We start from the raw sequence: 15,592 nt of genomic DNA, 5'->3' as shown, positions 1-15,592 counted from the left end.
ATATACAAGCTCACATGTCGGGATGCAAATACGTATTAATTTGGGGGGTCCTGATATGACATCCCAGCCTTTTTAACCTCAGCAGCAATACTCTATTTAATGAGACGACGTGTTTATGATCGTCTTAGAGTGGAGAGTGACCAGTGAACCTCTGCCCTTTGCACCGGAGTCGAGCAGCCTCTTGCTTTTCTCAATACATGAACTGACATGTGTCTGCAAACATACAAGAGTACAAGTTCTAAAAAAGTTCCATGGTCCAAACTGAATGCAGCCTCTAATTTGTCTCCCCTGTAACTGTAAACGAACAATTGGTTCGATTAACTGTTGCACCCCTAGCTATGAGTAGATTTTTAAAGGAGCACTAAGATGCCATGTGCAGCTAGGGTGAGTTTGCATCCTCCATGGCAGGGCAACTTAATGGTAAAATGGATCATTCTCAGCCTAAGAAACAATTTGAATGTTGGTGTACAGTACATTATTTAAAACATATTAAAGATTTTTTTAATGTTTTGGTCCACACGAAATCGCCTACTACTCCTTAAAGGAGAGTGCCGGTCATTTTCGGTTGTATGTTTGATGTGTCGCTAATCACTCACCAACATACAAAGGAATGTGGAATATTTCCAGATCTGCCCCTGTTGTCCATTCTGCAGACCCCTTGCAGCGGCATAATGGGAGACGTGTGTAAAATATGGCACACGCCAGGTTCTGTGAGAGAAACAAGCAACCAGCGTCATGTCGTTCTGCACGAACGGTAGCTCATGCGGGGCATTCAGCGCATGTTTGAGTATCATGAGACTCCACGATGGGTAGTAGTAGGAAAAAAACAAACTTTACATCGGTTAATATAGGCGATTTTCACTCTTACACACGTCTCCGATTATGCCGCTGCAAGGGGTCTGCAGAATGGACAACAGGGGCAGATCTGGAAATATTCAACGTTCCTTTGTATGTTGGTGTTAGCATACATCAAACATACAACCTAAAATGACCAGCACTCTCCTTTAAAGTTAGTTTTGACTGAACAAAATTAAAATGCCAAACGGAAAACTGAATTGCAGTTTGAAGCCCACCTATACATCATTTACGTCCCCCTCTTGTCACAGTCAACGCTGATGACCCGCCGATGCTGGTGGTGCGGAACCTCGTCCACCTGCTAGTCCACAGCGACCAGGACTTCCAGGAGGAGCTGGACCTCATGAGGTTTCGTGAGAAGGTGGTCACCAACATCCGCTCCAATCAGCAGCTGGAGAACGACCTGAACTTGATGGACATCAAGATCGGCCTGCTGGTGAAGAACAAGATCACGCTGCAGGAGGTGGTCTCCCACAGCAGGAAGCTGACCAAGAACAAGCAAAGAGGAGGCCTCAAGGCCCTCAGCAAGGAGAAGAGGATCAAACTGGAAGCCTACCAATATCTCTTCTATCTCTTACAGGTAAACATACATTTGTTGAAGTTCAAGAGGGTTTATTTGCCATTTGTACTAACCCATTCAATCCGGGAACGCATCTGTGTCATTTTTAGATTTCTTTGGGCTATTCAAAAATTAGCAGATATACAAGCTCATATATATACAAACTTGGTGCCGCGCTATGAACTTGTAGATCTGCTATTCATTTTTTTTTTTAATCGTGAAAATGTGTGCAAATCTTTTAAAGCGAACATTTGTAACTCAATACTTTGCTTCTGGGGATTCTACAAATATCTTCTAAATCCTAACATTTTTTTTTTTTTTTTTTTTTTTACTTATGGTGCTATAATATCAGTGGTTCTCAAACTGTTCATGTCAAGGACCTCCATAACTATATGTACTTTATTTGGCCGTGGACCCTCATCTGAAAATATTTTGTTCCAAGGACCAACCCTAGAAGCAAAAATTGTATTTACAAATACAACCCTAGGTGGGTTGGCGAAAGGGCCTACTCTGTGTGGAGTTTGCATGTTCTCCCCGTGTCTCCCAGGGTAGTTAATACCCTCACAAAAACATGTAGTAATCCTGGTCACTATACCGCCTCCCCCATGACAGCCGGGGCGCCTGATGGAGGGGAAGGGAACTGGTTGGAATAACGTGTTCCTTCCACACGCTACGTCCTATCGGGGAAACTCCCCCCTGTCAGGTGACAAGAAGGTCAGTTGGCTCTCATGCACTGAAGGAAGCATGAGCTCGGCCCTGGCCTCCCTAGGCTGTGGGGGACTGGTGTAGCGCTGGTGTAGCGCCCAGGATCACTTAGGAAATTGGCACCGGGTGAAAAAAAATGGGTTACAAAAATCGCGGGATAAAAATGTAAGTAAAAAAAAATCACTTTAAAATACTATATATATATATTCAAAGATTTTCACAAATGTTCACGATTTTTCGAAAATAGCAGATCTACAAGCTCATAGCACTATGAGCTTGTATATCTGCTATAAGAAATCTAAAAATGAACAGTATAGTAGATGCAATAAATAATGCAGTATGATAAATAGAGCATCAGACCATATAGTCATTGGTAAAGTGCAGGTTAGTAAACTTTTTGGTAAAAACAAAAAAAGAAGTCCAGTGTTCTATAGTAAATCTATACATAATAGATGAGAAGCAGATGCCGGTGGCTAAATGATTTACCTTTTGCAAGTCTATTTACGAGCAGGCCACGCTAAGACAGGCGCAGAAAATAGTCAGTGATGCTACCCATGTTCTACATGGAAAGTTTGTAATGATGCCCTCTGGGAGAAGGTATAGCGAACCAAAATGGAATTATGTAAGATTTAAAAAATCGTTTGTTCCTGTGTCAACTAAGGGCGGATTCAGACTGGGTCCGATTGATTCGAATCGTTCCCGAGTGCGATTGGCTTCTCCCAGCTGGCCAGCATTCAAACTGGCCAAAATTCGTCCGTACTCGAGAACATTTCATTTAGCAGTAATGGTAAATATGTGCCTCATGGGGGCGCTATTGACTATGGGGCTTTGGGAGATATAGAATGTCATTCACAGAAGAAGAGTAACTTGCCAGAGTTTAGAGTGAATAATAAAGTTTGACTGTGTTCCTGACGTTGTCTTGAGTTATAATAATAACAGAACAACAATACACAACCAAAGCAGTGTGTGCGTTGGTCTTTGAAACCTCAAAATGTAACGTTGTCTGTCGAGTCTCTGTTATTATCGATATGATCGTGACGTCACTGATGCATCTGTGCACTTGTGTAATGTTGTGTCCCCCCCCCTGTTATGTATTTTGTATTTTGTATTTTGTATTTTGTATTTTGTATTTTGTCTTTGTCATTGCTTTGTGTGCGGCTGCAACTGGGGTTAAAGCCCAAACCAAATTTCCTTCGGGACAATAAAGTTTACCTTACCTTATACCTGCAAGCAAGTAGATGTAGAAGGAATTAAAGCTGTCTGTTTTGCCACATTTAACCATTCATCTGTCTTTCTCCCTGTCATTCAGACCAACCCCACATATCTCGCCAAGCTGATCTTCCAGATGCCTCAGAATAAATCCACTAAGTTCATGGACACTGTGATCTTCACACTATATAACTATGCCTCCAACCAGAGAGAGGAGTACCTGCTGCTCAAGCTCTTTAAAACGGCCCTTCACGAGGAGATCAAGTGAGTATGACATTCTCTGCATGATGCCTAATGGGGAGGGAAAGCAGCTGTTAACTACTTAAACAAAGAGGAAAGATATTATAAAATGCAAAGAATGCATTTTATACTTGTCCGTCTGTACTAGAGTACATATGTACATATTGAGTGACTACATATTATTCATGTATTTACTTGCAATGCTTATATTAAGTATTGCCTATACATAGCATAGCACTATATAATCACTGTTTGATGACTGTAGGTAAGTACTCATAAGACATAGGGAAAGGGAATGCACATTGACTGCACAGTGAGTGGGTGCATTATTTTAATTACCAGATCCTCATATCCAAGCAGCATTTCTTTAAATAACTTCTGTGTTATCATGACTACTGTGATGCTCGAATTTCCTCCCTGGGATTAATAAAGTAGAATCTAATCTAATATCTGTCCACAGATCTAAAGTGGACCAAATCCAGGAGATTGTCACGGGGAACCCCACAGTCATTAAGATGGTTGTGAGTTTCAACCGAGGGGCGAGGGGCCAGAATGCACTGCGACAGATTCTGGCACCGGTTGTCAAGGAAATCATGGATGACAAAGCTTTGAACATTAAGACGGACCCTGTGGACATCTACAAGAGTTGGGTCACCGAGATGGAGACGCAGACTGGAGAGGCCAGGTGAGACATGAGGTCTGCCTTTGTCTGATCCCACTTCATATCTTGTCTGCAGCAATGTGTGATAGGGGATCCGGCCTGTCTGTTTGTTAGTTTATATGTGTTTGATTCTTCTTTCTCTTGTTTTTTTTACATGAACACTTATTCCCCATCCACCCCTTACCCCTCCCTATCCCCAACAGTAGACTGCCATATGATGTGACCCCCGAGCAGGCCATGTCCCATGAAGAGGTAAGAACCAGACTGGAAGCATCTATCAAGAACATGAGGACAGTCACAGACAAGTTCCTGTCTGCTATCGTTGTCTCGGTGGACAAGATTCCGTAAGTTATTCAACCTTACTGGTAACTGTTGTTCACACAATGTGCTGTGACTAGTCTAAACAAATAAACCCTTCTGTGTTGTCCATATTCATAAAAACTATGTTTTTACATGCCAGGTCCTTCCATGTTTTGTTTATTTAATACCAAAAATGTTGCATGCTTCCACGCTTCACCTATCATTCCCTGGTATGAATTGTGAGGTGTTGCCTCAAGCGAAGCTTACAGCAATTGTGCATAAAGGGTTAAATAAAAGTCTGCAAAATAGCCATGCACTTACTTTTACAGTGGGACAGCTCTTAATTATTGCAGTTGCAGACTCATGAGAGACATGTATCTGTGTGAGTGCAGTCAGTGAGAGTGTAATGTAAGAGCAAAATGGCCGCTGTGTGAATATGGTAAATTCCAAGCCGTCAGTATCTACAGTCTATCTGTATTGTGTTTCCCAGATATGGGATGCGTTTCATCGCCAAGGTGCTGAAGGACAGCATTCATGAGACATTTCCAGATGCCACAGAGGATGAGTTGCTAAAGGTTGGTCTGCTTATCTAGCCTGGCATGGCCAGACTAATATCACTGATTCGTCTGGTTTCCAGGCTACTCCTTATCAGCTGGAGTTGACAACATTGTTATTCTTCCATCCTGGCAAGCTTAAAAAGCATTGCTCCTGTTCCTGTCCTCTTGACTGAAACACCTCTCTCTCTCTCTCTCTCTCTCTCTCTCTCTCTCTCTCTCTCTCTCTGTTCTTGTCTTGTTCATTCTTTTTGTGCCTGTACTTATCATTATTTCCTTTCCCTTAGTTTATTCTCCCTGGCTTTGTTCCTTGCTGTCTGACTAGTTCCAGCCTCTTTGTTGGGGGTGTCCTTCTCTCTGCCTGCTGAAAAAAGGTGAGCCACACCAACTCTCATGGCTCTCCTCCTTTTTCTTCTTCCTTCTCCTTCTCAGTAATTCCAACCAGGGATGGGAATTGTAACTCCTTTCCTCAGTTTATTAACCCATCTAACCAACAGGCCTAAAAAGAAAAAAGATGGCAAAAACATGGATGAAACTGAGAACAGTTTTAATGTTTATGCCTCATGTAACCCTGGCACAATGCCAGTTTATTACATAGAAGTTATTGTTTTTCTTTTCTGGCAAATGACTGCCTTTCTATTATGTATGGATGAGCCAACTCTTTTTGTTGGTTTAATTTGGTTGAACTAATTCAGAGCAAATTTGGAGTAAGAAATCCATCAGTTTAATCATTCCCATCTCTAATTCACACCTACTAATCAATGAAAGATGGAATACTTATACGTATGTATTTGTTTATTAATAATATTTATAATAATGTATTTATTCGTCTTACATGTTAATATATTTCTACTTGTTTTTATTACGTAAAATGTGTTAATATTGTGTGTGATCATTTCAAATAAATGTATATTTAAATTATGTTTTTGTCCAGATCGTGGGGAACCTCTTGTATTACCGCTACATGAACCCGGCCATCGTAGCCCCGGATGCCTTTGACATCATTGACATGTCGGCTGGAGGTCAGCTGACCACGGACCAGCGGAGGAACCTGGGCTCTATTGCTAAGATGCTGCAGCACGCTGCCTCCAATAAGATGTTCCTGGGAGACAACGCCCACCTCAACCCCATTAATGAGTACCTCAGTGCCTCCTACCAGAAGTTCAGGTCTGACTCTTCAACGCACTGACTGACCCACCTGTTTGTCTCCTCCTCGTTTTCTGTTTGGCAGCTAACTAGGCCATGCAGTATGTATGTACAGTGCAGTATGTACACATAACATTTAGTTCTGTTTTGGCGTACAGTACAGAGCAGTGGCTTTCAAACTGTTTGTGCCCAAGGCACACCAGTGGGCATGACACAAACTCTAAGCACACCTGTATTCATAGCGAAAATAGACGATCTACAATGCAACGTGTTGTGAGCTTGTAGATTGGCTAATTTCATACTGAAAGAAATGAATTAAAATCTATTTTTTAAATCACATTTTCACCTATAATTACATGCTCGAAATAGCGACACCAGATTGATAGTGGTTAAATAAATATGCAGTATTTTCTTTATAGAATTTGCCTCTGTATTGGGAAATGAGAGCTGACAAAGTACTGATATTAGACATGTAAAAATATATCATAACTTTTTGTATAGTTTTATATGTTACAATAATAATGTGTGGTTGTCACAAAATCCCAAAGCACACCTGGACTTTTCTCATGGCACACTGTTTTGGGAACCACTACAGTAGAGTTCAAAGTTGGTAGAACATTCACTTTTCCCAGTTCTCCACCGTTTGTGTGTCTCATTTCATTCGTCGTCCCATCTTGCATTACAGACGTTTCTTTTTGGCTGCATGTGACATTCCCTCGCTGGAAGATAAGTTCAACGTGGATCAGTACTCTGATCTGGTCACCCTCACCAAACCTGTCATCTACATCTCTATTGGAGAGGTCATCAACACTCATACAGTGAGTCTAAACTGTATGAACGCTCTCATGGCTAATTTATATTTGACACTCGCGTCAACATGTTGAATACGTCAATTGTTTTCGAGTGACCAAGTATAAATTAGCCTTTACACATCCCTCTCACTGTCATCACCCCTGAGATCACCCCACCCCATTCTGCATGTGCGTGTACACGCATGCTGTTATTCATTCAGACTTTTTGGTATCTAAATTGTTCATTCCATGGTATAAGATAAGACCTTTGTTGATCCCACAAGGGAAATTCAGATGCCAGAGGCAGTACAGCAGTTAAGATACAGTTACAGGGCAAGAGAAGGTACAGTAGATACAGCAGGGTAAAAACATCACACACAAAAGAAACAGCATCAATAATGAACAATAGTATACAACAGTATACAGCCTTAACAAAATCTTGCATTACGATATGTGCTGATACCTGCATCTACATGTAACTCAACACTTAAGCTCTAATACATTATAGTACTTTGTCATACAAACGTACGAAGAATAGGGAAAATAGGCAATCTATAATCTTACAACCTGTCACTTTGCGATGCAAGTTTATTTAATATACTATTGTAGCTATTTAAAAAAAAATAGATTATAATTTCTTCTTTCAAAATTTAGATTTGCATTTTTGAAAATGTTCACCTGCCCTTTAATGCCCAAAAATAGTGACACCAGTTAAAGTGGTTATGGGGTATTTTTGTATTTTTAATTTGTGTGACTGATAGTGCTGTACTGTCTACACTATACATTGTCTCTGTTAGTTGCTGCTGGATCATCAGGATGCCATTGCTCCAGAACACAATGATCCCATCCATGAGTTACTGAAGGACCTGGGTGAGGTGCCCACTGTTGAGTCCCTCATCGGTAAGTAGAGTTTCTTTGTAAATGAAGTTAGATTTACACCTACAGTATATTATTGCTGTCAGGCAGACGCCTTGTATCCCCATATTTAATCTTTTTACATTTATTCTAGGGCTGTCAAAATAGCTGGGTTAGCTGTGTTAATTAATTTATGGAAATAATTAGATAAAATCTTTTAACGCTATTAATGCATGTGCAGAATGACCTGTCCCCATACATCCCACAATTCCACCCACTCTGCACTAGTTGTCGCTCACAATGTGCTCTGAATCGTGATTTTTGAAAGATTTTGGTAATGACATTCTCAAATACAGGGATGCCAGGTTGAAAGTGGTTAAATCTGTCTTTGGGTTTTATAAATATTTAACCAATGAAAAGTATTAACAAGAGCTTGTGACTAAATGACAACACAGGTTCTTATTTCCATTTCCTGAAAAATAACGGTTATGGCCATTCAAGGTTTCTGCCCGACAGCAACGGTATTGAAAATGAAATGATAGAATATTGGTCCATATACACTACAGCCTTACCATATAGTATAAGGCTCCCTTTGTGACCAACATGTCTGTTAATCATTCAGACAAGCCGCCGACTATTCAAGTTAGATTTTTTTTTACTTTTGGACATTCCTAGATGGAAGCATAAGCCAGGTCCCCCCCCCCCCCAAAAGCAACAGGATATGCCTTTCTAGTAGAAAGTAAACTATACCAGACAGTATTTAAACAATATAGCATCATCCTTTGAACTGCACATCACTCAAAGCAATTTGTTTTCCGTTCCAAGGTGAAAATCCCCTCCCCGATGGTGACCCCAACAAAGAGGTGATGGGGAAGACGGAGGTTTCCCTCACACTTGCCAACAAGTTTGATGTCCCTGGAGAGGCCAACACTGAGATGGATGCCAGGAGGAAACTCCTGCTCAAGTGAGTCATAAAGTATTAGATCGCATTCCTTCTAAGACTTAAACAAGAATGCGCAGTGTCATCAAGTGTATGCCATTATATTTATCGTTTCCGTACGCTTTACTCTCTCCAGCACCAAGAGGCTAATTGTGGATGTGATCCGGTTCCAGCCTGGGGATACTCTGACTGAGATCCTGGACTCTATGGCCAGCCCTGAGCAGGTCAGAAGCAGGGGATTGGACGGGGATGGGGACCATTACACTACACTGCAACATACTCATTAAGTCATATAAAAAAACATATCAATCAAGTCATTAAAAAACATACAAGTGGAGTCCTATAAAAAACATACAAATTCAAATGGATATAAAGACTTCCAGGTCGACATCTATGTCCTCTCAGTCCAATCCTCAGGTGTCGATAGGAAGTTGTTAGGTGTGCAGTTTGTGAATGAATCATTAGCTTCATTGCCTGTCATCTGTTATCTGTTGCAGTGAGTTACTGTAAGGGATGTTCACATTATAAGCCGCAAATGGTTAACTTCAGTGCTGTTTCATGGTGTGTATGTCCATTCTCTGCTACAGTGAGTCATACTGTTCTCCTTCGGTTTTGTGACATCATGCACATAGTGGAGTGAGCTGTGATTGGTCTACTTGTGTGGGGACAAACATGCATACATGCTGTACATGCATACAAAGACAAACCCTGTTCTAGACATCTCAACCTTCTGCCATCTCAACCTTCTGCCAAACATTTAACGGTGTGCTGTACCGTTTAATTAAGGATTAGTAAACTTCCTTCCTCTTAATGATATACTTGTTATACCTTAACGGTTTGGATCCCCATTACTTAACAGGTACTGAAGGATGACGTTTTTTGGTGGGTAGGGAACAGTATTTGGAATAGAGCTATTCATATGCAATCTGAAAATGTACATTCATACAACTGCTATGATTTCCTGGGTGACAGGAAGTGGAGTACCAGCGTGCGATGCAGAGGCAGGCGATCCGAGATGCGAAGACTCCAGAGAAGATGAAACAGGCCAAGCCTGTGGTGGACGACAGCCTGACGCTGCAAGGGAAGAAGGACAAGATTAAGAGCAACCTGCAGAGGTTGGCCGAGCTGGGCAAAGTTCACCCTGAGAACCGTTACCAGGACCTCATCAATGACATAGCCAAGGTATAGCTATGTCATGTAGCAACAACAGTCTGTTATTACTAGAAGACACGTGAAAATGCTTGTCAGCTGTTTACACCACTAGCCATTTTTAACCACTTGAGCCTTGGCATCCCTGTTCTGGGGGAATGTTTGAAACTAGCTGATCTGCAAACTCACAATGCATCTCAACACAATGCTTTGTGAGCTTGTAGATCAGATATTTGTTTTGGTGTAGATGGGGGAAAAGAACAGTACAGTACAGAGCTGACCCCGGTAAACTAAGTATTAGTTTACTACTGTAAGTATAGGGGGTTTAAGTGGGTAATTATTACAATAATTCATTTAAAAAATCGTAGGCTGGCTCGCTAGCTAACTTACAGCTGTTTCTCAGATGTTTCACAGGGCAACGGTTGGTCACAGTGGTTGTAATGTTCAGGGTGGCGCCGGGGTTAATGTTACAGAATGAAACCGTCTTATAGAAACTACTTATGTTATATTTTTGTACTGTATATGGATGGGTTAACCATTTAAACCCTATATACTTTGTCGACTGGGGTTGCGATGCGTTTTGAGCATCGCAATCTGCTATATTCGGTGAATGTTCAACTATTTTCATCAAACGTTCACCTATTGTGACATGCCCAGAATTGCTAGCATTCAAGTGGTTAATACTGTTAAAAGTCACATTTCTTTCTTATTATAATGGTTTTATTTTCATTTATTCTTTTTTTCTCCTTTTTAATTTGTTCATTTACAGGACATCAGGAATCAGCAGCGGTATCGTCAGCGTAGGAAAGCAGAACTGGTGAAACTACATCAAACCAATTCTGCCCTCAACTCAAAGACCACCTTTTACAATGTGCAGATTGACTACTACAATCAGTACATTAAGACATGTATGCACAATCTGGCCAGCAAGGGGAAGTGAGTGGGATTTCCTTTGTTTAACTTCTTGAACCCTCTATTCTTAGTAAAACAGACCTTAGCTGTTCTTGGAACGCTTTTTTCTGTCTACAGACTTGACATCAAATCTCCTCACCAAAATTAGCCGATCTACAAGCTCAGGTTAATTACAGTATGGATGTTAAGCTCTTCATCATCTCTCGCCTCCACAGTTTATCAAAGAAACCAGGTGACAACAAGCAAAAATACACTGCCGCTCGACTCCATGAAAAGGGCGTGCTGATCGAAATAGAGGACCTGCAGACAAACCAGTGAGTTCTACACTTACAGTTATGCAATACCCCTTTTTTGTGTTGCCATGGATGACGCATAACCGTACATACATTTTAGAGGTTGTTTGAGTCTAATGCAGGATGCATGTCGGTAAAGCCAGACTCTGTTAAGAGGTGTTGCCTGCTCTGACACCAGTTGTACTACATTCTATTTCAATTTGATTTGATTATTTGCACAAAACATAATAAAATACATAAAATAATACAGACATCATATCATACATAAAATATTATCAATTACAGGTAGTAAATAATAATAATAATAATAATAATAAACATAATTTCTTTAGCACTTTCATACAGAACATGCAACTCAAAGTGCTTTGCATAAAATAAAATAAAATAAAAACAAAAGCAGGAGGGGCACTCGAAAGGCACAGGGATAAAGTATCTGCCCACCACTGGTGAGTCTAGAGGTGCAAATCCACCGCGGTGCATCCGATTTGGCCGAGCATCTATATGAACACAAATGGCCTTGTTCAGGGGAGGGAAGCCGGCCGAGTGTTCTTTGTTGCTGCACGTATTCCTACAGGCTAGGGCAGCGTCTGTCAGCGGGGAATGCTGATTGGGAGGTGTAGGACGGAGTTGCTACGTCCTCACTGGCAGATGAGTCAGTAGGTTGCACCAGCAATGACGACACAGAAATATGTGGGGAGGAATTAATTGCCATAATAACTACAGTGGGAGAAAAAGGGGTAAAATAAATAATTGGCTACTCTAAATTATATGGGGGGGAGAAATAAAAAAGTAAAGCACAATAATAAAGTTGAATGGAAAATAAAATGAAACTAGAAAAAGTGCTCCTCGGAGCACAGGTCTCCGCCAGGTCAGGTACGTTATTCTGGCCTCCTGGTGGCGCTATAATAGGCCAATGTGAAAAGGGTGCCATTTATTCGTAGGTCTTTCACAGCAATCAGACACTGCATTCATGATTTGAGGCATTTTGTTCCAAAAATGTGTTTTGCTAAATTAGACCTGCTGGTGGCGCTATAACAGGCCAATGCGAAAAGGGTGGCATTTCTTCCTCGGCCTAGTGGGAATGTGCGTGTGAAATTTCACGGAAATCGCAAGCTGCGTTCATGATTTGAGGCTTTTTGTTCAAAACAGACCAATCCTGCAAACTTTGTAAGCCAACCATAGGCAATGAGGATGGAATATGGGAAATCGGACAGATCAATGTGGATCACATGACTATAGAGATACTGTGTACCGATTTGCATGACGTTTGGATAAAATCTGTAGGAGTAATGTAAAAAAATGGGTTTTGCACAAATCGGCCTCCTGGTGGCGCTATAACAGGCCCATGTGAAAAAATTGGGGCAGAGGTTCTGAATTGGCATCCAGGGAGTGTGTGTGCACAGTTTCGCAGCGACCGGGACACACAGACAGGACGGACACACGGACACAGGGACGGACACACAGACGGACGGACGGAGGGTAAAACATACTCTCTCGCCATGCCTTCGGCCTGGCGGAGACAATAAAATGCCTTACAATTGTGAGAAATGGTATAGAAATACAATACAAAAATGTTTAAACAGAGTCTGCCTCTCAAGTTTTCTTTTGGGTAGGGTTATGCATACCCAGCAAGCCTGCAGTAAAGGATCTAAGGGCTTGTAAAGGAACATAATACAGGTGGGAGTCTATGAGTTAGGCTGGTCCTAACCCATTGGGAGCTTTGTAAACAAATGGAAGGACTTTAGAATTGACTCTGAAAGACACAGGGAGCCAGTGTTGTCTATGCAAGACTGTACTGATGTGTTCTCTGGTTTGGTTAGCAGTTATCAGCAAGGGCCCAAGGCAGCTCCCTTGTGCAACAGCAAAAGTTATGTCATACTGTATTTCTCTGACATACTGTATGTTCTCCAAAACGAATTAAAAATATTCTTCTTGTACAATATGTTCAAAACCAGTTTAGAATGCGAAACACATTCTGAGAGGCCAACTGATACCAGCATCCGTGCTAATTCTTAGATTACTAAAGTTTCAAGTATCTTGCTTAGAGAGGGTAGGTTAGATATTGGTCTGTAATTGTATAGAACTCCTCCATAATCAAAAATAAGCTTCTTCATTAGAGGCTTCACATGAGCAGTTTTGAAGGCATCAGGAAGAACTCCCATTTCAAGGGATATATTAATGCTATTCATGACCATTTTTTAAATGCCATCGAGGAACATTTTATGAGTATAGAAGGAACAGGGTGAAGACAGCAAGTGGAATATGTACTTGTAGCTACAATCCGGTGAATTATCTCACTGTTGCCTTTCACAAGGTTGCCTGCAGAGGTCACCAGTAGTTGTAATTTCAGCTCTGATAGTTGTGATTTTATTGTTAAAAATAGCAGTCCATCAATAGTGGAAAATAAGTATTTTAGAAATTAGACATTTATTTTCTGAGATTATTTAAGAGAAATAAACCCTTCTCGTGGTGTGTTATTTTAGGTACTGTAACTAGGTATTGTTTGTTCACATTGTTGGTGAACCTTCAGTCTAGTTTTTCTCCATTTCTTAAAGTAATGGTAATGGATAGTGCTGCCTATCCCCAGCCAGGTTTTTACATGATGAAAGGCTAACTATACGCACAATTGCACATCAACAGTGGGTGCTGGATTAAGAGGAGAACACAATTTTAAATGGTACACAAAACAAATTAGCCAACAGTTCGATCTGTGGTGGATCTTTGTCAGGTCATGTCATATTTCACATTTGATTTTGATTTTACTTTGATTGGTGCCACCTTATTTAGGGCATTTTTGGTTTACGGTGGCAACAATTTTGTCTAGCAAGCAGCTCGCACTACATGGATCAAAATAACTTAAAAGCTTAGATTCACTCGTCACTTTCTGCAAGAACTGCTTTTGGATCATGCACTCTTGTGTTTTGAGCTACAGTCAAAACAATGTCACATACAGTAGTGTTCAGAGACAGAGATATGAGACACCGAAGCATTATTATCAATGATTATACCATATGGTATTGTTATACCATACAACAAAGAAAAACAAAAAACATCTATGGTGAATTATATTTAATGGATATAGTAAGTAAGAAAGAAACAAACATATAGGTGGGTGGGTGGATGAGGCCATGGTGGTGAGAGAGGAAGAGAGAGGGCAATGTAATTCTTCATTTAATCATTTTCTTCACATATATGCTAACTCGTTCCTTCCTTCCCCTGTCTTTGTATCTCCTATCAGGTTCAAGAATGTCATATTTGAGATCGCTCCATCAGAGGCTGTTGGAGTATTTGAAGTGAAGGTCAAGTTCATGGGTGTGCACTTGGAGACGTTACAATTAGAATACCAGGTATGATCATTTTGTATTTCAAAGACTGTAGATGCAGTGTCTATGTCATTGTCACCTTCTTTGTATGTATGTGCTTCTACTGAGTTATGTGTTTTCGTAACACTAATCAATGATTATTTTGTACTAGAATTACTAATCGCTGCTTGTGTTCTGTGAACCACTTAAACCCTACAGTATATTCTTCATTCTGCGTCAAATAGAGCTTGTTGATCTGCAATTTTCACTGACTGTTCGCCTATTTTTGCGGAATATTTGACTATTATTATGAGTCACCAGGACTAAAGTTCATGTGGTTAATATTGTCCACATCCCCACAAGGGGGGTTTATTAAACTGTTATCCTAGCTATCCTGTCTATTATGTATATTTGACAATCTCACTGAATTTATGCAGATAACTACCTCAGGGACCATGATTGTGGTGATCCTTCAATTATATTTTCTTTGATTTTGTTTCCCTCAGGATCTTCTCCAGCTCCAGTATGAAGGTGTTGCTGTGATGAAGCTCTTTGACAAGGTTACCATCAATGTCAACCTGTTCATCTTCCTGCTCAACCAGAAGTTCTATGGCAAATAGAGGGATAAAGGAGTGAGGGGCTACAGACACTGATGCACAAAAAACACCCCACTTACAAAGCAGTACTGAAGCCCTGTTCAATCACCATTCTAGATATCCTAGATGCTCTATTCTGTACTTTGCCTGTGTGCCTACGCAAAATTGTTGTTATTGTTTTATTACTGTTGTTATGTGCATCACCATATGTGCTTTATTGTTAAAGGCAAATTGGTTCGTGCATACTGTACCAGCATAGAGTGGAGGTTTGAGGAATTATTTTGCTTATAGTCTTTTCTGTTTCGGTCCAAAATGAAAATATTTGTTTTGCTTTAAACATTACCACCAACATGTGCATGGGCTTTGATTAATTGTAGAATGTACGTTTTATGTAAAGAGATACATTTGTATTTTGTTGTAGCTACTGCTTTACCTGGTTACCTGGCTGATAGACTGCAAGCCTAAAATCACTCTTTTCTCCACCAATACCAAAGATCTATGCTGTTTCATACTGTAGCAGAGCTG

General features: G+C 40.6%; 1 protein-coding gene across 1 annotated transcript; it reads left to right on the top strand.

Annotated features, from left to right (window-relative positions):
• Positions 1 to 735: 735 nt before the first annotated feature.
• On the top strand, positions 736 to 15,380 carry LOC308092380 (ras GTPase-activating-like protein IQGAP1; the record flags this gene model as incomplete). Its single annotated transcript, XM_080438241.1, has 16 exons — positions 736 to 754; positions 1,107 to 1,435; positions 3,429 to 3,592; positions 4,029 to 4,253; positions 4,433 to 4,573; positions 5,020 to 5,104; positions 6,018 to 6,250; positions 6,915 to 7,047; positions 7,818 to 7,920; positions 8,701 to 8,839; positions 8,952 to 9,039; positions 9,788 to 9,997; positions 10,734 to 10,900; positions 11,092 to 11,190; positions 14,408 to 14,516; positions 14,978 to 15,380. The coding sequence occupies 16 exons, from the start codon at positions 736 to 738 to the stop codon at positions 15,089 to 15,091; spliced, it is 2,358 nt and encodes a 785-aa protein (XP_080294367.1). The 3' UTR covers positions 15,092 to 15,380.
• Between the last annotated feature and the right edge of the window lie 212 nt (positions 15,381 to 15,592).

Source organism: Gymnoscopelus braueri (assembly GCF_963280865.1).
Source record: "Gymnoscopelus braueri genome assembly, chromosome: 9".
Taxonomy (NCBI): domain Eukaryota; kingdom Metazoa; phylum Chordata; class Actinopteri; order Myctophiformes; family Myctophidae; genus Gymnoscopelus; species Gymnoscopelus braueri.
The sequence above is the reverse complement of the archived record's forward strand: the minus strand, read 5'-3'. Positions and strand labels throughout refer to the sequence as shown.